Source organism: Salvelinus sp. IW2-2015, linkage group LG4p (genome assembly GCF_002910315.2).
Source record: "Salvelinus sp. IW2-2015 linkage group LG4p, ASM291031v2, whole genome shotgun sequence".
Taxonomy (NCBI): Eukaryota; Metazoa; Chordata; class Actinopteri; order Salmoniformes; family Salmonidae; genus Salvelinus; species Salvelinus sp. IW2-2015.
The window spans coordinates 2,955,152-2,978,294 of NC_036841.1; the positions used below are offsets into that span (position 1 = coordinate 2,955,152).

Genomic DNA, 23,143 nt, shown 5'->3' on the forward strand with positions numbered 1-23,143 from the left:
TAATTCAAAGTAAGCTTACAGATGTAGGATCTAATTTCATCACTCTTTTGTTGATGAGAATTTTCTTGCACAGCAGGAAATGCAAACTTGTAGTGTATTCAAGGTTTAAAAAGGCTTCTAAAGTTAGCAATTTCCACTTTAACATTTGCCCTAATGTATAATGTATCAACCTATACAAAAAATATCCATTAATTACAATCCACATAATTATACTGAACAAAAATATAAACGCAACATGCAACAATTAACCATTTCTCTGAGTTACAGTTCATATAAGGAAATCAGTCAATTGAAATGAGTTAATTTGGCCCTAATCTATGGATTTCACATAACTGGGCAGGAGCGCAGGCCTATGCGTGGGAGGGCATAGGCCTACACACTGCGGAGCCAGGCCCAGCCAATCAGAATGAGTTTTTCCCCACAAAAGGGCTTTATTACAGACAGAAATACTCCTCAGTTTCATCAGCTGTCCGGGTAGCTGGTCTCAGACGATCCCGCAGGTGAAGAAGCTGGATGTGGAGGTCCTGGGCTGGCATGGTTACACATGGTCTGCGGTTGTGAGGCCGGTTGAATGTACTGCCAAATTCTCTAAAATTATGTTGGAGGCGGCTTTTGGCAGAGAAATTAACATTCAATTCTCTAGCAACAGCTGTGGTGGACATTTCTGCAGTCAACATGCCAATTGCACACTCCCTTTAAAACTTGAGTCATCTGTGGTATTGTGTTGTGTGACAAACGTATTTATTTTAGAGTGGCCTTTTATCATCCCCAGCACAAGTTGCACCTGTGTAATGATCATGCTGTTTAATAAGCTTCTTGATATGACAAACCTGTCAGGTGTAGGGGTTATCTTGGCAAATGATAAATGTTCACTAACAGGGATGTAAACAAATTTGTGCATAACATTTGAGAGAAATAAGCATTTTGTGTGTATGGAAAAATTCTGGGTACTTTTATTTCACCTCATGAAACATTGAACCAACACTTTACATTTTGTGTTTATATATTTTTTCAGTGCAATTCACATTTCCTGGTGCTGCATGATTATTTTCCTGCTGTAACAAACTGGCTCAAATTAAGATCCTACATCTGTAGTGTTCAGGGCATCAATTCAAGTTTGGGCTCCCGAGTGGCGCAGCGGTATAAGGCACTGCATCTCAGTGCAAGAGGCGTCACTACAGACCCTGGTTCAATTCCAGGCTGTATCACAACCGGCCGTGATTGGGAGTCCCATAGGGCGGCGCACAATTGGCCCAGCATTGTCCGGGTTAGGGTTTGGCCGGGGTAGGCCATTATTGTAAATAAGAATTTGTTCTTAACTGACTTGCCTAGTTAAATAAAGGCTAAATAAAATACTGGAATAGGAACACTTTCCTTTTTTTCAGAGAGGCGATGCATCATAACATTACTACTATTACTACTATGTTAGTGTCATGAGAAATATTATTTGCTTGTTTACATTTGTATTTTATCATATTCCAATTTAAAATTGAGGATCTTCTAAAGAGACCAACTTGATGTGAGTGCAACCTTCCAAGCTTTGCAAAGCGTATTAAGCTGCAGTCAGGCAGGCAGTTTGTTGTGAGCCCTTTTGCCAGTCACATCTCCTTCCTACATACAGCCTAACGACATCTCATCCAGTTCATCACAGCAGTTTGTTCTGCATGGCCTGCACCACAGCACTGTTGCCCAGTCTACTGCCTGTGATGTTCAGGGTAATGTAGATCATTCTGCTTACTGGTTTCCTGATTAATGGTCATATTCTGCTGCTGCTGAAAGATGTCTTTACTCTAGGATGGCTAACTATTCCCTGAGAATCAGTGAGTGAGAGACATACACACGCATACACACACACACACACACACACACATAGAGCGTCAGTCTATTGGGGGAAGTAAGCTGATACAGAAACGTATAATTTGGGCCCATCACTCCTGCATCTTCATCACGCTTGGCCTGTCATCTGATGGAGCCAGTGTCTGTGTGGTTAATGGTGTTTATTGTGTAGGCCATTCTGGAGATCCCTCAGTAGAATAGGCAACAAGACAAATAGTTCCCATCACTGTCTGTCTGGTTCTCTGTGGCCATTCCAAATGAAAATGAATGATAGAATGTTGCTGTGACATCTGAAGACTTCTCTGAGGAAAATTGTTGTGAGCAACATCAGTAGGTTGCGTCCCAAATCAAATGACACCCTATTCCCTTTATAGAGCACTACTTGCGACCAGACACCATAGGGCTCTGGTCAAACGAAGTGCACTATATAGGGAAAAAGGTGCCATTTGGGATGCATACATGGTCTTCTGTTGAAGGAGCCGGTGTACAGAGTGCACTTTTATATCAACCTCTCTATTAAAGGCATTTAAAGTCACAAAGAAACAGAGGGCACACGGTTAACTTGTAAGAATATGCATTTTCAATCGGAATTGTCTTTGTTGCTATAGAGAACCATGTTATAATCATTTCAGCCTCAATGTTGGCACAGCTGGATAGTAGGACTTTAACAGGATCTATCAAAAGTGAAAAATTCTGCAATTATTCTAAACTGACTGTTAACCTCATTACATCTTTATTTTCCACTGGTCTGAATAAAGAACTTGAGAAACAATGATTCTTACAAATGAACATGAGTATCACCATGAAAATGACAATGAATATCCCCGTGGTCAGTTACAATCGACTGATTGGCTCTCAAAATAACGATGACTACTAACACCATGGATGAATATTGACCATTATCAATCAAATAAAAAGTGTGTACCCAAAACACGCTTCAGCCCAGCTTAAACAAAAAGGGAATCAGGTGCTCGACTGAGGGACTTGAAAATCCCCCATAAAAGTCTTACCATTTCTAAACGTTCCATATATACTGAGAATACATAACATTAAGAAGACCAGCGCATTCCATGACATAGACTGACCAGGTGAAAGCTATGATCCCTTATTGATGTCACTTGTTAAATCCAGGAGGAGAGAGCCTTGAGACAATTGAGACATGAATTGTGTTTGTGTGCCATTCAGAGGGTGAATGGGCAAAACAAAAGATTTAAGTGCCTCATGAACGGCGTATGGTAGTAGGTGCCAGCCACGTGTACCGGTTTGTGGAGGTGTTTATGTTTGATATACTCAGTGTATAGATTTTCTTTTGTATATACGCTAGTGTAGTCACACTGTATCTGGATCCATTATGTTACTCTGCTTCAGTACTATTCCATATTTACAGGGCAAAGTATAAACTGACAATAATGCATATCAGTAATTTATTGTATTATTCATTTCAAACACAAACAGTTGCATGAGCTAACCCGTTACATTAGCTTGTTAATCATTCATTGCCTTAGGTTATGAAAGTAAGGGCTCTATTCAATCCATATCCCGGAAGTTTAGCGTTACAGCGTGATACAAATTTTAGGGCAATGTTCCAGCGTTAGTGGAGACTGCATTCACGGTAAATGCTGCATGTGTTGGCTCAGTCGAAAATTACCTTACATTTCTATTGCACAATCTGTAACGCTTCAGCGATAGATTGAATAGAGCACTAAATTCATGTAAGCTTGGCTTTCTGCTTACACCTGTGACAAGGGCATTGTTCACTTGCTACAGTAATATTAACATTTTATTTAAAAGCTTTTCGTGTGTAAGGTATAGCATTCTTCCAAACCACAAAAATAGGAAGGTTTATCAATGACAGTACACCAGTTAAGCACAGGACTGTCTGGCTGTGTTCTTCCTTGTACCTCATTTCACTTAAACATCAATATGAGGCAAAAATAGGGAAATGGAAACTGTGATTCTCCCAAGCCCCTTAACAGAGGGTGGTGACATTCTAAAATAGCATAATATTGTACAATATTAGTACCAATACAGTATATTCTGCACAATCATCCCCATAGTAAGTAGGGACTTTTAAGTGTATACACTAACAGCCTTAGATGTTGTCTTGATTAACATGTGTATACACTAACAGCCTTAGATGTTGTCTTGATTAAAATGTGTATACACTAACAGCTTTAAATATTCATTGTGCACCATATCTTTTCTTGATTTCAGTTCTCTCTCAAGAACATAATTCAATTTGTCAAACAAAACAGAGCAGGACTGCTGCTAGTTCTCACATTAAAGACAACAGCAAAACTGGCACAATACCATCACATGACGTTACGTCGGGGAAGGACTTCAGTGAGTCACACCACTGCCTGTCAAAATTGCTGAGTCTAAAGCACCGCCTACACCTACCCAGAATGCTCCTGTTTTTTGGAGTCTGGGGCGTTAAGCTAGACTCCAAAGTCACAGTCTGGGTCTGGCCATGTCAGCTGATCTGGGGTCTGGCTTGGCCGTGGTTCTGTTACTCCTTTGGTCCTGAGGATTCCAGACTTGAGGTGGCCTTGCTTCCTCTCAGAGACAGACAGACGGGGGTTGATGCAGTGTAGTGTAGCATCACCCACCAGTAACCAGTCTGCAGTGTAGTGTCTGATTACTAAGACTCCCTCCATCCCAATGCATTCATTAATTAAGCTTCACATAGACAGACAGTCACACGCTTCATCTCACTCTGCATCTCTGGCTGGGGGAACATGCATGAACCGGCAGCCCTGGAGGACACTCTCCTTTCCGTCTCCTTCCCTCCCCCCTTGGCGAGGCCCCAGCCCTCCTCTACAGGCCCCAGCCCTCCTCTACAGGCCCCAGCCCTCCTCTACAGGCCCCAGTAGGGTGCCAGATTCCTGCGCTCCCGCTCGTAGACGTCAGGTATCACCCCGTAGGGCGTCTGCACCATTTTCACAGAGTTCCTGCCAAACAGCTTCCTCTCGTAGTCGATGAGCTGACGCCAGAAGCCCCCATTGGGCCGGATGACTGGCCGGCGGGCCTTGACCCAAGCGTGGGCCTCGGCCAGAGACACGCGGTGGTACTTCATCAGGTAGGCCAGGCACAGGGAGGCTGAGCGGCTCACCCCTGCAGCACAGTGCACTAGCACGGCTCCCCGCTTTCTCCCAACACTGTGGATCTTATCAGCTATGCTGTCGAAGTACAGGGAGAGGGGAGAGTGGGGCATGTCCGCCAGGGGCACCTTCACATACTCCACGTGGGGCCAGTTGAAGTTGGGCAGCTCGATAGTGGCGTTGACCACGCAGGTGATGCCCTTGGACAGCAGCAGGCTGCGGTTAGACGCCACGTTCCCCCGGCTCAGGAAGAGGTTAGGGGTGATCTGGGCAATGCCCCCTAGCAGACTGCCGTTCTCTGTGAGAAGCCTGGGCACGGCTGTGGGCACCACCGAGCTGTGGTGGTGGTGATGGTGGAAAAAGCCACCTTGACTGCGGGAACCCATTGGAGAATAGAGTGCTAGGAGTGATACAGAGAGAGCAGGAGGAATAACAGGAAGGTCTTCAGTAGCCTGAGGTCATGTTGGAACAGCAGAACCAGACAGCAGGAGATTCACCTAAAACAACAAAGGCACACATCCCAATTTCAGACCAAAATGGGCAACAGTTTTTCCCATTTTTAAATTTGTTTTTATTCAATTTGTGATGACCACTCTCAGACTGGCAAACATACAGGTAAGTGTCAAAATAAAGAAAACCCCAACATAAAGTGTTTTAATAGGGAGCTGAGACAGAACCGCTTCCATGCACCTTGGCATAATTTCTACAAGTGTCTGGGACTTGTCACTATTCTTACATGAGAAATTCTATAATTTGGTGTTTTGTTAGTGGTGGAAAAACGCTGTCTCAGGCGCCGCTCCAGAATCTCCCATAAGTGTTCAATTGGGTTGAGATCTGGTGACAGATGGCCACGGCATACGGTTTACATCATTTTCATGCTCATCAAACCATTCAGTGACCACTTGTGCCCTGCTGATGGAGGCAGGATCTTTTTGGTATTAGGATCTTTTTTTTTCATCCTACAGGGGCATAGCAATGGTAGCCAATATAATGGCCTGCCCAGTATTTTTATACATGACCCTAAGCATGATGGGATGTTAATTGCTTTAATAACTCTGAAACCACACCTGTGTGGAAGCACCCGCTTTCAATATACTTTGTATCCCTCATTTACTCAAGTGTTTCCTTTATTTTGGCAGTTACCTATACAACTACATCAGCAGGGTGCCATTAAAGCTATTTGCAATGACTCATCAAATTAGGTATTAGGATCTTTTTGGATGACATTGTGCTGTGACAGAAAAGTTCTGTGTCTGGCAAATGTTACCACAAGTCATCCCTCGCCAAGAGAGAGAGATGTGTGTGTGGCCCGCAGTGCCAGTACCAGGCAGGGTCTATTTACCCCCTCAGGGAAGGTATTGTGGTGGCTCAGTGGCTGTAAAATGCCTCTAAGGCATCTATGGAGGGGAGCCAGAGAGCCAGATGCCCCATCACAGCATAGAAGAGGCTAATAAGAACAAATTGAACAACACAAAAACAATTCAAATACACTGGGCGGGGGACGTTTTCCTGTAACAGGTCACACAGTGGCTTCCAGTAAGTGGGACCAGAACAGTTGTTTGAAATGTGCCAACCTGCTCAATGTGACTCTCTCCCTTCACTGCACTGGAGCTCCAGAGAAAGACAGCACTGTTCCCCTGCACAGTAAGAACTGTTACTGAAGCTACTGTCTTCCATTCTGAGTAATGCGTCACTCCTGCTGTCCCTCCCCGTCTCCCTCTTCCTCACTTTGCCTTTCTGACTCACCCTGTCCCCTTTTGTTTCTCTCAGCCTCTCCCTGTCTCTCTCTCCCCCTGCCTCCCTCTACCATATGGACATTGGTCCTCTGGAGGCAGATACACACTACCAGCTCCTCCACAGCTCCTGCATACAGATCAAATCGCTCCAGTCTCTGATGAGAAGGACCCTTCATCCATCTGCATTTAAATTGAAGTTAGTTATCTGGGGGGGGATCACAGAGTTTAAGGCACTACCTTACACACCGTTGCACTCGTCGTGCGTCATCCCATCCACACCTTGCACACTAACCGGGGGAGCTCTCTCTCCCTCTCTGCCACAGTCTGGTTAACAAGCCACACAGATCAAATCAAACACATGAAATATGAATTCAATCTGCCGTCTGTGCTGAAAACACCTGCACACCCCATGTCACCCTCTACCTCAATGTGGTTGTTCTCTGAGACTCTCTGTATGACACACACATATCATAATGCCACTAACCAGGACAGATAGCGCCTGCTTCCTACCAGAGAGCTTCGTTTTAATGGCAGTCACAGGAATGCCATTCACTGAGGGCTGAGGCTGCATTCCCATCAATGGCCCAGTTTGAGCAAGTTGTCTATCTCCCTTATTCCCTGCCCTCCCTCCTTCCCCCAGCACTGATACAAATCCTGCTATCCTATTCCCCTCCGATGCTAACTTCAAAGAAATGTATCCTCTCAGCCCTGCCACGGAATCCCTTGTTCCCGAGCTACATTTCACTCTGGTGTGCATCTTGCCTGCTCACACATGCAGTGGTTGCCATGGAACACTTAGGTGCAGCTGACTCCACAATCTTTCTCACAGTTGCCGTTGGTGATAAACCAAAAATACCTGCAGTGACAGCAACACTAGCAGCAGTCTGACTGTGTATATACAGATAGTGACTGATTAAAAATTACATTTAATGGGAGAAAGGGAACAGGATATACTGTACCAGAGGTGTCATGCCCATAGGGGGCACAGGGGCAGTTGTCCCCTCAGATTTGTCCAGTTTTCTATTTTATTTTATGTTTCTCTGTAATACTACCTAGCAATTTTATGAAGTTGGCTTTAGCTAGCCCAGATAGGTTCCAAATCTCCCAACCTTTCAGGTTATCAATCAAGTTACCGGGCATGCCTGTGGGCAAAGTTGGTAGACTTTTACTAAATTACTAAATGTACTGAATAAGACTCACATTCCTTTAAATCTCTTTCCAGATTTGAGCAAAGATGCAGAGAAGCATATTTAGTTTATTTAAAATAACCACCAGTCAGGAGGATACACAGCTCAAGAAGTATGCTTAGATAAGCAGAAACATATACTTAATTTTGACATAGAATTAGGCATAATGATTATGGCTCTAGATTGCAGGAAAAGGCTGTTTCAGGTGTCTGAAAATAATAAATGATCCTACCACCCCCTAGCCCTGCTCACATACGTTGTGCCCCCTCAGATTTTTGGAGGGAATGAAACAGGAGCAAAGCACAAAACCACCGCCTGGCTTTGCTGACATTCGCTCCCTCCATCCACATGGCTATTTATATCCGACTTGGCCTGGGCAGAGGGGCTGAGGAGGCAGGGAGTAGAGAAGAGGAGGAGGGAAGGAGGCTATGCAGGGGATATCGTCGAGATGAACCTACTGTCTGCTGGCAAAGAGATGGCTCTCTGTCAATCGAATTTCCTCTGTGGTTTAATTCTCCAAAATAAATATGTAAAATGAAGCTGATAGAGGGAGCAGCTTGAGACACATTTACAGGACCCTTATAAATGTGGTTAGCACCTTCCACAGGGTTAACACTAATATCCATCTGTCGATCTGCCTTCAAGGCACATCATGCACATTCTCACCACACATGAGGCCTGCCATGTGGCTGGTGCTTGGCTCTACTCGGCACGGCAGAAATGCATTCTCCTACATCTGCATTGCAAACACACAGCCCATCACTCAGTGTTCATTTCAGGGCATGTCAACACAGGGCCCATCACAGATTCTCTGATGCACATCTCGAATCGCTCTCTCTGCATGGCGAGATTCTGGTCCGGCTCCACCTCCTATAGCACAAATGGGAAATGTGAGCCACGTTGCAGAAAAACTGGAGCCTCATAAATTGGCTCTTCTCCCACACCAAATGTGGACCTTCGAAATCAGATCTGAACTGGGCATGTGCAGCTGGCTTAGCAGCTCATTGACACTCACACCCGCCAGTCAAGACATGTTTGAAAACACCGAAAATTCCTGAATCAACAAGTGGCTGTCTGACTGTAACAGAGAGGGAAGTAAGCAGTAGTGTACTGTTCTCTCACAATACAATTCATATTAGTTCACCCTCATAGACAGTGTTCCCACAGAATGACTCTTTATTCTAGAACACTATCGCTAAATGGGAGCTGTGAGGAACTGTACACCTACCCAGAGCCTTCTATGTACAATAAAGGTCTCTGCATCTATACGTTTTTTTTTGGGGGGGGGTTATGTATTGTCACATACAGTGCATCCGGAAAGTATTTAGACCCATTTACTTTTTCCACATTTTGTTACGTTACAGCCTTATTCTAAAATGGATTAAATTAAATTGATAAAAAATACAAAACTAAAATATTAAATTTACATAAGTATTCAGACCCTTTACTCAGTACTTTGTTGAAGCATCTTTGGCAGCGATTACAGCCTTGAGTCGTCTTGGGTATGACGCTACAAGCTTGGCACACCTGTATTAGGGGAGTTTCTCCCATTCTTCTCTGCAGATACTCTCAAGCTCTGTCAGGTTGGATGGGGAGCGTCGCTGCACAACTAATTTCAAGTCTCTCCAAGTCCGGGCTCTGGCTGGGTCACTCAAGGACATTCAGAGACTTGTCCTGAAGCCACTCTTGCATTGTCTTGGCTATGTGCTCAGGGTCGTTGTCCTGTTGGAAGGTGAACCTTCGGCCCAGTCTGAGGTTCTGAGTGCTCTGGAGCAGGTTTTCATCAAGGATCTCTCTGTACTTTGCACCGGTCATCTTTCCCTCGATCCTGACTAGACTCTCAGTCCCTGCCGCTGAAAAACATTCAATCTTGGTTACTTTAGACCAGAGAATCTTGTTTCTCATGGTCTGAGAGTCCTTTAGGTGCCTTTTTGTCAAACTCCAAGCGGGCTGTCATGTGCCTTTTACTGAGGAGTGGCTTCCGTCTGGCCACTCTACCATGAAGGGCCTGATTGGTGGAGAACTGCAGAGATGGTTGTCCTTCTGGAAGGTTCTCCCATCTCCACAGAGGAACTCTGGAGCTCTGTCAGAGTGACCATCGGATTCTTGGTCACCTCCCTGACCAAGGCCCTTCTCCCCCAATTGCTCAGTTTGGCCAGGCAGCCAGCTCTAGGAAGAGTCTAAGTGGTTCCAAACTTCTTCCATTTAAGAATGCTGGAGGCCGCTGTGTTCTTCAGGACCTTCAATGCTGCAGACATTTTTTGGTACCCTTCCCCAGATCTGTGCGTTGACACAGTAGTGTCTCGGACCTCTACGGACAATTCCTTCAACCTCATGGCTTGGTTTTTGCTCTGACATGCACTGTCAACTGTCAGACAATATATAGACAGTTGTTTGCCTTTCCAAATCATGTTCAAACAATTTAATGTACCACAGATGGACTCCAATCAAGTTGTAGAAACATCTCAAGGATGATCAATGGAAACAGAATGCACCTGAGCTCAATTTCGAGTCTCATAGCAAATGGTCTGAATACTTATGTAAATATATAACCTGTTTTCGCTGTGTCATTATAGATTATTGTGTGTAGACTGACGAGGAAAAACATGAATTTAATCCATTTTAGAATCAGGCTGTAACGTAACAAAATGTGGAAAAAGTCAAGAGGTCTGAATATTTTCCGAACGCACCGTACACCAGATAGGTGATGTGAAATGGGTTGTTTTACAGGGTCATTCATAGATTAGTGAACCTCTTCAGCCTAACTTGAAGTGCTAGATGAGAATCTGGTCTGGTATGTTTTCCAGTATATTAGGGATGACACCTCACACGAGACCAGGGTTAGGCTGTCTTGACATCTGTCTGAGCAGAGTACCACCTCCCTGTGACACCGGCGACTGGGCGCTGCTCATTCACACCACCAATTTGTCTCCTGTCTGTGGAAGCTGCCATGTAACCCTCTACACAGTCCCGCCATCCCCTTTTTAAAGTCCCTGTCTCTCAGCTAGAGAAGTGGACCCAAGCCACCTGTAGCACCAGCTAATTTAATGACAGAACATTGTGGAGGAGTGACCATAAGATAAGGCTATGTTTTATTGTTTGAGAATATCCTGTTTGAATGGTTTGATTTGTTCAATGTATGTAATTTGATCTCTCTCGCTCTAGTCTATACAGACACAAAGACTGAACACATTCATTGGTTGTTGTGGCAGAATAGACAGTATAAATTATATGATAGGTATCACTGTATTTATAATGCATTTACTAACATGGAGAGCATTTGTTGCTGCCCTATGGCCAGCTGGCTGAGTGTGGGTTGTACAGTCTACAACAATTTTTATGTTACAGGTATAGCATTACCTGTGATGATCAGACCATGGCATTGTACAGTACTAAAAAAGAGGTTGGAGATACATGTTGTTGTTTATTGAGTAGTCGTCTCCTTTTCATCCCTGCTACTTTCATAGATACGAGAGTGGGAACCTCAACCTGTTACAGTGTGTTTGTGTGTTTGTGTGTACAAAGTGAATAGGTGTGCGTGTATGCCATGTGTTGAACATAATTCCAGTAGACTACAAGAATACAAGGACTTGTGATTTCTGTAAGGTCTTGTAAATCACATGGTAGTCTATTTGATTGTAGGGCAAACACATTATTCCCCTTTTAGCTTTATCCCATCGGGATCACTCACCAAATGAGCAGGGTATGATAAAATAACTACGAATTATGCAAACCAATTGTGAATATATATAGAGCGATATAGGCTAGACATGTTTTGGTCTCTTGACTGATAGGCTACTGTCACTCTTTGGCCAGCAGTATATCCTTCCTTCTCTGCCTACTATAATATATTGTAGAAAATCATTCAGAAAGACATGCATAGGCTATACTTTGCATAATATGTGAGTTTTACACAAAATATTATCATCACAAGAATAAAACTAAATCTAGATATTTTATCTATAGGCTACATACAGTAGAGGATAAAACCAACTTACCAAACCACTTTACTTTGCCTGAGTCGATGATTTTCCAAGCGAGTTGCTAACGCACGATTCCAGGCATGCGGTTGCAGATGATTCAAACTCTGAACATTAGGTAAAGCAGATAATTCGCACAGTCGTAGTCTTGTGGGAAATAAAATACAATATTAAAGAATAAGTATGTAACAATATCACTAAAATGTCAAAGTCAGCAGAGAGAGAACTCCATGCGAATGAAATGTTTCCAGACAGCTCTCCAACGTTCGCGCAGCAACAGTGTCGCGCAGGAAAACATTCGGTACTGAAGCAAGAACCTAGGTGGTATATTGAAGCGCCTCCCCTCTGAACAACGCAGTAAAAGTAGCTGTGGGTAGGGTACAATAGGTTAGTACCATCATTTGTTTTTCATGAAATTATGGTGAAATCTGACTTGCTACTAGGTATTCTACAGAACTTCACCTACAGGGAACATCTCTCCAAAAGGCAGCTCTTTGAAAACATAGACATGAACATCTGCATCGCTTCAAAAATGTCACAGCCATGGGTCAAAGTAGGGCCATGCGTAAGGGCAACAGAAAGCAATAAAATGTTCTGCCATGCAGGGTCACAAAGAGCATCGCTGTCATAGTTGACCGATGTCTACTAATAGAACTGCAAGGAAGCATACTTGAACTTGAAATGTTCTGAACCAAGACACAATGCCAGTGTTTGTTGTTTGTTAGAACAGCCAGCAGCCCTCATGGTCAGAGTTTAAAGGAGGCAAAGAAAACAAAGAGAGAAAAGGTCAGATGAAAACCTGATACCTTTAGCAGGAATCAGATCTGGAATGTCTATTATGGGGCCCAAATGGCACCCTATTCCCTATACAGAGCCCTATGGGCCCTGATCAAAAGTACTGCACTACATTAGGAATCAGGTGCCATTTGGGACTGACACAACACTAGACATCCCAGTTCTATAAATGCTGTTGGCCAGTTACCAAGCCCCTGTGAAGGTCTGGCTTGTCTCATTAGGAGACTGAACGAAAGGCTCAGAGATAGAACACAGGATGGAGAATTCCATGCACTACAGTGTACCGGTTGAACTTTTTCTGCCTTTGGGTATCCTTGCATTCTTCACATTACATTTGAATTATGTGATTCAGGAAATGTAACAACAAACACAAACAAAATGCAAACAATGAGGTACATTTATTTCACAAAGACTGGACTACATAAGCCTGTTGATAGGGCAATGTGTTTAATAATACACTTGTCCCTATCCTGTGAATAATCTCTTTGATTTCCTTGTAGAGCAGAGCAGACGGAGGCAGCCCAAGCTGTGAGCTGTGTTGAGGCAGTCTGCTGGCTGGGTGAGATGACCGTACATGACACAGCTCTGAGACCAGGCAGAACAGCTGCCCCAGTAGAGCTTTCCATAAAGCCACTGTGATATACATTGTCTTCACTACATCCATACACAGCCATTATCAGGGCTGCTGCATGCCAAAGTCTGCATCCCATGTGGCACCGTAATTGAAATAAATGGCACTACTTTTGACCAGAGTCCTATTGGTGAAATAGTGCACTATGTAGGGAATAGGGTGCCATTTGGGATACAAACAAAGTCAATGTTATTTGAAGAGATCCTGAGGGGGGTATTTTTCTACCCATAAACCCAAGCATGGTCCCCGCTCTGAGTCATTCCTAATTACGTTCCATAATGATAATCACCAAACTCAATCAACTGTGAAAGAAACAGTGGTCTGTCTACCTGGCTGTGCAGCCACAATACAACACAACACTGGTGATATAGAGCTGGCTGCCTGGCTGTGCAGCCACCAATACAACACAACACTGGTGATATAGAGTGCTGCCTGGCTGTGCAGCCACAATACAACACAACACTGGTGATATAGAGCTGGCTGCCTGGCTGTGCAGCCACAATACAACACAACACTGGTGATATAGAGCTGGCTGCCTGGCTGTGCAGCCACAATCAACACAACACTGGTGATATAGAGCTGGCTGCCTGCCGGATGGGCAGGAGGGCAAAGAAACAGTGGTCTGTCTACCTGGCTGTGCAGCCACAATACAACACACACTGGTGATATAGAGCTGGCTGCCTGGCCGGATGGGCAGGAGGGCAAAGAAACAGTGGTCTGTCTACCTGGCTGTGCAGCCACAATACAACACAACACTGGTGATATAGAGCTGGCTGCCTGGCCGGATGGGCAGGAGGGCAAAGAACAGTGGTCTGTCTACCTGGCTGTGCAGCCACAATACAACACAACACTGGTGATATAGAGCTGGCTGCCTGGCCGGATGGGCAGGAGGGCAAAGAAACAGTGGTCTGTCTACCTGGCTGTGCAGCCACAATACAACACAACAACTGGTGATATAGAGCTGGCTGCCTGGCCGGATGGGCAGGAGGGCAAAGAAACAGTGGTCTGTCTACTGGCTGTGCAGCCACAATACAACACAACACTGGTGATATAGAGCTGGCTGCCTGGCCGGATGGGCAGGAGGGCAAAGAAACAGTGGTCTGTCTACCTGGCTGTGCAGCCACAATACAACACAACACTGGTGATATAGAGCTGGCTGCCTGGCGGATGGGCAGGAGGGCAAAGAAACAGTGGTCTGTCTACCTGGCTGTGCAGCCACAATACAACACAACACTGGTGATATAGAGCTGGCTGCCTGGCCGGATGGGCAGGAGGGCAAAGAAAACAGTGGCTCTGTCTACCTGGCTGTGCAGCCACAATACAACACAACACTGGTGATATAGAGCTGGCTGCCTGGCCGGATGGGCAGGAGGGCAAAGAAAAACCGAAAAGCTTTGTACGTTCCATATGGCGCTCTATTTCCTATGGGCCCTGGTCAAAAGTATTGCACTATATAGGGAATATGGTGCAATTTGGGACATACACAGGGAGTAGACAGCTAGTCACACATTGTTCCTCTTTCTATATTGGCATGTCATATTTCACAGGACAGGACAAGGTGTAGGAGACAGATATTAGCTCATGCTACAGTGCTTATCAAAGAACCACAGGAGAAATGCGTGGGGAGGGGAGCAAATTGTGAAAGCAGAGCAAATAGTGGTCTGCCAATAGAATGAAGGAGATTAAAGCCAGCAGTAAGATGTAATAAGGAGTGTTCGGACAGAGGGTGAGGGCAAAACTGAAAAAAGATTGAGGGAGAGCGACAGGGGCTACGTCCCTAATGGCACCCTATTCCTTATGTTGTGCACTATATCAGGAATAGGGTGCCATTTGGGACACATAGAGTCACAGAGAGGAGAGTGTGTTTGCGTGCTGGAGGCTGCAGGGAGAGGCAGACGGAAATGTCAGATGAGTCACAGGCATTCCGGTGAGATGGTGAGGTGGTTTAATATTGTTCCAGAGCCTCCTGCGATGGAGGCTGAAAATATACACTCACTGTCACCCAAAAACAACAAGCACCTGCAGCCTCATTTCAGTGGAGCTGTCTGGTCCGAATCGGTGGGCGGTACCACTTCCCGTTACTCAGAGAGGTGCTCAGATGATGGTGCAGGGTGCAATAGGGCCACAATGACTTGACTGAGGCTTCCTATATAACAGAGTTTGTTTGTAGCAGACTTGTGGAAGCAAAGCTGTTAAGCAAGCATAGTGACATCTGTCACACCTACCACTGGAGTGTTAAACATTTCACACACAGGCATCTTTTCACATAACATTGTAGTATGTCGTTTCTAAATAATGAAGACTGGTGGTGTATAACTACTATGGCTTGTCAATGGGGCCTATAGAAAACCTTGAATCCCACTAATAAATCAAGAACATTAAAACATGGCACGAGAGCCAGATTCTAATTAAATCATTTAGGAAGAATGTTGGACGTGACAGCTAACCCATTTTAGTGTCCCAGTGAGAGAGAGCCCTACAGCAGAAATAGAAGTGCTGCGCCAGAAGCATTGGCAGGAGCTGAGAGAGACCTGCCCCATAAGAGATGTTAGTTCACTCTTAGAGAAAATTGTTACAAAAGGGTTCTTAGGTTGTCCCCATTGGAGCACCCTTCTTGTTTCCAGGTAGAACCCTTTTGGGTTCCATGTATAAATCTCAATGGAAAAGGTTCTACCTGGGACTAAAAAGCGTTCTTCAAATGGGGACAGCTGAAGAATCCTTTTAGGTTCTAGATAGCACCTTTTTTTCTAAGAGTGTACTGCTCTCTCCCAGGACCCTCCACACCTTCCATGCCAGGAGGCCACTTCCAGGGGGGTTAGAGTGAGAGGAGACTGGCCTTGGGTTTAAGGGTAAGCCAGGGAGCTTCAATGATTTAGGTGGGCATGTCTCTAGACAGCATGGCATCTTTCCACAGAATTGTATGTCGGTACAGTACAGGCTCTATAGTGGAATTAAAGGCCTGTCTAAAAACGACTTAGTTGGACAAAGTTCAGACAGGACCTGATACTCTCCTCTGATAATATGATTAATGATGATGCCTGAGAAAATAAACTAAATCAACAGATGCACAGTCTGATCCACCCTTATCCTCTGCTCTGCTCTGTCACATAGCCTTGCTGCAACACTATCGCAACCAAAAGGGAAGAGCCACATTGCGGATTGTTCTGCCATTTATTTTGGGACTGCCATTGATGCATTCTCCCCCTTGGCAGGGAGGTGGTAAGATGAGGCATGTGGAAAGTGTTTTGTGGTCAGTGATGGAGAGTAGATGTGCTGGACCTGGCTGGCGGTCTAAATTAAACCCTGGCTGGCGGTCTAAATTAAGCCCTTGCTGCTGCCATTGATCCCGCAGGCGCCTCCCTCCCTGCATCGCTCCAGCTGTGACTGCAGTAAATAGACCTGGGATCGTAAGTGTTTGCAGTGGCAACATGTCTGCAGGAGAGGCTGGGCTTAGCATGGTGTCTCTGTCACAGTGACCAGGACTACTCCCACATCAAACAACACATTTAGCTGCTGCTAGCTACTGCAAAGAAAACCATGCAGAACCTGTGATAACAGAGCATCAAAGAGCTATAAAGGAGGGAGGTTGCACTCTTCGCTGTTGCTCTGTGTCCTGATAGGATAAGGATTTGACTGACTGAGAATTCAAATTCCACTTGGAGTAAATGTCTGCAATAAGTGTGCCTCATTGAGTGTAAAAACACTATGTTATGTGTTAAATGGAATGCAGCTGCTTGCTCTCCGGCTTTCGTTACAGCGACTCAGTCAGTGATGAGCGTGAGCAACAGGGCAAGAGAAAGTGTGTGTGTGCTTGTGTGTGCGTGCGCGAGTGTGTGGCTATTGACACATCTCCCCCCATTCCTTCCACCAGCCAATCCTCTTTTCAGACTTCAGCTCTAGAGTGCCTGAGACCTGGTTGCCAAGGGAACCAAGCGTGTTGACAATGGCAGACAGGTTCCACTCTGTGTTAATCACTGCCTAGCAATAAGGGCTGAAAGGGGCCAGGCAGAAGGGGGGGGGGGGGGCAACGGCTAGAGCTTGTCCTTTCAGCAGGGGCAGGGTTATGTCCCAAATGGCACCCTATTCCCTAAATAGTGGGATACTATACAGGGTTTAGGACCCTATTGGTCCTGGCAAAAAGTAGTGCACTATATAGGGAATAGTGTGTCATTTAGCACACAGCCCAGGACTCCACTGACCAGAAAAAAAAGCCAAGACTGCTTGTTTATTCAACCAACTGGAAGGAAACATCTCTCTTCCATTTTCACCAAATAACACTGCAGTTCAAAATCGATACTGAGGAAGACGAGGGATGCTTTAAAATCAAGATGTCCATTTCTTTAGAAGAGCTGTGTTTCTAACCAAGGTCTCTTCAGAGTTTACACAATACTGTACTTGGGGCTCTGTAAAATGTATCCTCACTTCAACACTGAGAACTGCACAGAACGAGATCATGCGAGGGGAGACTTGGCAGGCACTTAACAATGCCTTTGCAAATAAGCAGCAAATTAACATTTCCTGTTCATGATCCCTGAAGGGTCAATTTACCTTATCATACAGTGTCTTGTCCCTACTGTGTATGCGTACACAACAGAGCTGTGAGTACTATTCATCCAAATACATGTTTGTCAGATGTATTGTAGGTTATCGATTGATCATATCTCCTCGATGACTGAACATAGGCCTACAGAATTGAACTGAATGATCTGGTAGTTGTGCATTAGAAATGCTTCAGATTTGGCATAGAGTAGAGAGTACTAGAACAAGGGTACTGATGCCATCCAATGCATCTCATATATTAACTGACCATCCTACCGATCCTTGACTTCGGCGATGTCATTTACAAAATAGCCTCCAACACTCTACTCAGCAAATTGGATGCAGTCTATCACAGTGCCATCCGTTTTGTCTCCAAAGCCCCATATACTACCCACCACTGCGACCTGTATGCTCTCGTTGGCTGGCCCTCACTACATATTCGTCGCCAAACCCACTGGCTCCAGGTCATCTATAAGTCTTTGCTAGGTAAAGCCCCGCCTTATCTCAGTTCACTGGTCACCATAGCAGCACCCACCCGTAGCACGCGCTCCAGCAGGTATATTTCACTGGTCACCAATTCCTCCTTCGGCCGCCTTTCCTTCCAGTTCTCTGCTGCCAATGACAGGAACGAACTGCAAAATCACTGAAGCTGGAGACTCATATCTTCCTCACTAGCTTTAAGCACCAGCTGTCAGAGCAGCTCACAGATCACTGCTCCTTGTTTTTGCTCCTTCGTACCCCAGTATCTCTACTTGCACACTCATCTTCTGCACATTTATCAGTCCAGTGTTTAATTGCTATATTGTAATTATTTAGCCACTATGGCCTATTCATTGCCTTACCTCCCTTATCCTACCTCATTTGCACACACTGTATATAGACTTTTATATTGTATTATTGACTGTATGTTTGTTTATTCCATGTGTAACTCTGTGTTGTTGTTTGTGTCACACTGCTTTGTTTTATCTTGGCCAGGTCGCAGTTGTAAATGAGAACTTGTTCTCAACTAGCCTAAATGGTTAAATAAAGGTTAAATAAAAGTTAATAAAAAAATTAACAGCTGTTGTCAGCAAAAATGAAAAACAACAGGAGTGTGTGACAAGAGAGCTCTTAAAATCTTAACACATGTTCCACTTGCATTCTGTGCTTTATGCGTAATGTAGAGTGGCGCTATTCCATCACATGCACTTCAACTTCAATGGATGAACAGAGGCAGAGTTTCCCCTAAAGGAAGTCAGTATCACTTCACCTTTGTAGGGAGGGATGGGTGGGGGAAGGGAGTGATGGTGAGTGCATCTGAACAGACAGTGTGTGGGTGAGGAGAGAAATGGTACACTGTAGCTAAACCCAGCCTGCTTGGTTTTACAGTGTAGCTGAGCCCAGCATGCTTGGTTTTACAACTAGAATAGCTAAACCCAGCCTGCTTGGTTTTACAGTGTAGCTGAGCCCAGCATGCTTGGTTTACAGTGTAGCTGAGCCCAGCATGCTTGGTTTTACAGTGTAGCTGAGCCCAGCATGCTTGGTTTTACAGTGTAGCTGAGCCCAGCATGCTTGGTTTTACAGTGTAGCTGAGCCCAGCATGCTTGGTTTTACAGTGTAGCTGAGCCCAGCATGCCTGGTTTTACAGTGTAGCTGAGCCCAGCATGCTTGGTTTACACTGTAGTTGGGCCAGCCTGCTTGGTTTTACACTGTAGCTGAGCCAAGCCTGCTTGGTTTTACACTGTAGCTGAGCCAAGCCTGCTTGGTTTTACACTGTAGCTGAGCCAAGCCTGCTTGGTTTTACACTGTAGCTGAGCCAAGCACTGCTTGTTTACACTGTAGCTGAGCCCGCATGCTTGGTTTTATCTATCTAGCTGAGCCCAGCATGCTTGGTTTTACAGTGTAGCTGAGCCCAGCATGCTTGGTTTTACAGTGTAGCTGAGCCCAGCATGCTTGGTTTTACAGTGTAGCTGAGCCCAGCATGCTTGGTTTACACGTAGTTGCGAGCCCAGCCTGCTTGGTTTACACTGTAGCTGAGCCAAGCCTGCTTGGTTTTACACTGTAGCTGAGCCAAGCCTGCTTGGTTTTACACTGTAGCTGAGCCCAAGCCTGCTTGGTTTTACACTGTAGCTGAGCCCAGCATGCTTGGTTTTACACTGTAGCTGAGCCCAGCATGCTTGGTTTTACACTGTAGCTGAGCCCAGCCTGCTTGGATTTACACTGTAGCTGAGCCCAGCCTGCTTGGATTTACACTGTAGCTGAGCCAAGCCTGCTTGGATTTACACTGTAGCTAAACCTAACCTGCTTAATTTTACACTCCCCCCATGACTAGCAACAGCTCTTGTTATCAACAGCTCTTGTAATTTGAACCACTAACCTTACTGATTTATTTTATTAATCATTGCCATTCTACGCTTATTCCAAGACAACCCAGCAAATTAACTTGTTTACCTGGCCATGAGACACTGGTGTCAAAATGAATGTCCCAGAGCTTCTTACTGCCTGATAAATGTTTTCTCTCGCCCACAGAACCTCATCCTGATTTCCTCCCATGACACCTGCTGACAGCTGCGCTCTGTTTGTGTCCCAAACAACACCCTAGTACCTTTATAGTGCACTACTTTTGAGCAGGGTCTATGGGCTCTGGTCAAAAGTAGTGCACTTTATAGGGAATAATGTACCTTTTGGGGCAGTCTCTCTTTCCTATTTCACACTCCTCCATCTTCTCACCAGGAGGTAGGCAGGTGGCAGAGTGTGTGTATCCCAAATAGCACCCTGTTCCCTATATAGTGCACTACTTTTGACCAGGGCCCATTTGGAACGTAGATAAGGGGTTCACGTGGCCCCACTGAGCCACATTGATTGAGAGTCCAGTCATTGTACCTGGGAGGCAGCGCTTATACCAACAATGCTGACAACTTTTTCAAACTCTCCCATACACCTACAACCTCACATACAACCTCACAAGCCGTCTTGAACTGCATTGGTCTTAACAAGGTCCTGCATAGTCTGCAGCAGACAGGTATTATAGGAAACTATGCGGTTGGGGCAAAGGATACTAGTTATGGACCACAGTAACAGACACCGATCTTGCTGAACCTCAGAATCATAAACAATATTCTAGTATCATAGCAAAATAGAGAAATAACAATAGGCTGCAAAACAGACTTTCTGGGTTCTTCATCCCTGTAGACAGAGCACATTTCCAGGCCCAAGGCCTCCATTTCAGGAAGCAGCCTCCTCCTTATCATCAAAGGGGGGATCTGGAGCTGTAATCAGACTATTAGCACTGGCTGATGTGACGCCGCTGCTCCACACTGCTCTGATAATGCTATCAGAGTAGAGGGAGCGGCCGCTGGGCTGGCTGGCTGGCTGACTGAGTCTAGGTGGTAGTTAGCATTAGTCACACCTCTCATGTCACACCAGGGCCTGTATGCATATAGAGTTTCAAGGTAAAAGTGCTGATTTAGGATCAGTTTTGCCTTTTAGATTTCTAAGATTACATGGATGGGTGGGGGGGGGGGTCTGATCCTAGTTCAGCACTCCTACTCTGAAAAGTTGTATAAATACGGCCCCAGACCCACTCCACTGGCAGAGAGGGAATCGAATCAGAGATGGAGCCCATTATCAAACTGGGAGAGGTGTTGCTAACAGAACCTGCTTAGATAAAGCAACTCAGCACCGATGCTACGATGGAAAGTTGGTTATCATGTAACAACAGGTAACTGCTATTACACATTAATGATGAGTAAAATACACCATGTACTGTTATACATTTTACATTAAAAACATTTAATTACAGGAGAAATAAATACACTGTAATTTTCTTATCTGCTCCTGTGTCACTGACAATTAAAGTACTGTACAAATAGGAAGGTACAGTACCAGTCAAAAGTTGACACACTTACTCATTCCAAGGTTTTTCTTTATTTGTACTATTTTCTACATTGTAGAATAATAGTGAAGACATCAAAACTATGAAATAACAATAAATAAGTGTTAAATCAAAATATATTTTATATTTGAGATTCTTCAAAGTAGCCACCCTTTGCTTTGATGACAGCTTTGCACTCTTGGCATTCTCTCAACCAGATTAATCAGGTAGTCACCTGGAATACATTTCAATTAACAGGTGTGCCTTGTTAAAAGTTAATTTATGGAATTTCTTAATTTCCTAATCCGTTTGGTACACAGAAGATAGATTATTTGGTAAAAGACCAAGTCCATATTATGGCAAGAACAGCTTAAATAAGCAAAGAGAAACAACAGTCCATTATTACTTTAAGACATGAAGGTTAGTCAATCTGGAACATTTCAAGAACGTTGAAAATGTATTCAAGTGCAGTCGCAAAAACCAACAAGCGCTATGATGAAATTGTCTCTCAGGAGAACCGCCACATGAAAGAAAGACCCAGAGTTACCTCTGTTGCAGAGAATAAGTTCATTAGAGTTACCAGCCTCATAAATTACAGCCCAAATAAATGCTTCACAGAGTTCAAGTAACAGACACATCAACTGTTCAGAGACTGCATGAAATCAGGCCTTCATGGTTGAATTGCTGCAAAGAAACCACTACTAAAGGACACCAATAATAAGAGACTTGTTTGGGCAAAGAAACATGAGCAATGGACATTAGATCGGTGGAAATCTGTCCTTTGGTCTGATGAGTCCAAATTTGAGATTATTGGTTCCAACCACCGTGTCTTTGTGAGACGCAGAGTAGGTGAACGGTTGATCTCCGCATGTGTAGTTCCCACCGTGAAGCATGGAGGAGGTGTGATGGTACATGCAGGTGACACTGTCAGTGATTTATTTAGAATTCAAGGCACACTTAACCAACATGGCTACCACAGCATTCTGCAGCGATACTCCATCCCATCTGTTTTGCGACTATCATTTGTTTTACAACAGGACAATGACCCAAAACACACCTTCAGGCTGTGTAAGGGCTATTTGACCAAGAAGGAGAGTGATGGAGTGCTGCATCAGATGACCTGGCCTCCACAATCACCCAACCTCAACCCAATTGAGATGGTTTGGGATGAGTTGGATCACAGAGTGAAGGAAAAGTAGCCAACAAGTGCTCAGCATATGTGGGAACTCCTTCAAGACTGTTGGAAAAGCATTCCAGGTGAAGCTGGTTAAGAGAATGCCAAGAGTGTGGAAAGCTGTCATCAAGGCAAAGGGTGGCTACTTTGAAGAATCAAAAATATATTTTAGATTTTTTTTAACACTTTTTCAATCCTACATGATTCCATATGTGTTATTTCATTGTTTTGATCTCTTCTCTATTATTCTACTATGTAGAAAATACTAAAATGAAGAAAAACCCTTGAATGAGTAGGTGTGTCCAAACTTT

The 23,143-nt window shown here is 44.6% G+C and overlaps 1 protein-coding gene across 3 annotated transcripts; it reads right to left on the reverse strand.

Annotated features, from left to right (window-relative positions):
• Positions 1-3,246: 3,246 nt before the first annotated feature.
• On the reverse strand, positions 3,247-12,310 carry LOC111958852 (dual specificity protein phosphatase 14-like). 3 transcript variants are annotated; one of them, XR_011474823.1, is made up of 3 exons: positions 11,859-12,310; positions 3,969-5,434; positions 3,247-3,927 (listed from the first exon to the last, which is right to left on the reverse strand). XR_011474823.1 is itself a non-coding variant. In XM_023980164.2 (3 exons), the coding sequence occupies exon 3, from the start codon at positions 5,321-5,323 to the stop codon at positions 4,694-4,696; it is 630 nt and encodes a 209-aa protein (XP_023835932.1). In that variant the 5' UTR covers positions 5,324-5,434; positions 8,527-8,730; positions 11,859-12,310; the 3' UTR covers positions 3,247-4,693. The 3 variants fall into 3 exon arrangements, 2 of the variants coding, with proteins under 2 accessions (XP_023835932.1, XP_023835923.1); XM_023980164.2 differs by adding an exon at positions 8,527-8,730 and having other exon boundaries at positions 3,247-5,434; XM_023980155.2 differs by having other exon boundaries at positions 3,247-5,434.
• Between the last annotated feature and the right edge of the window lie 10,833 nt (positions 12,311-23,143).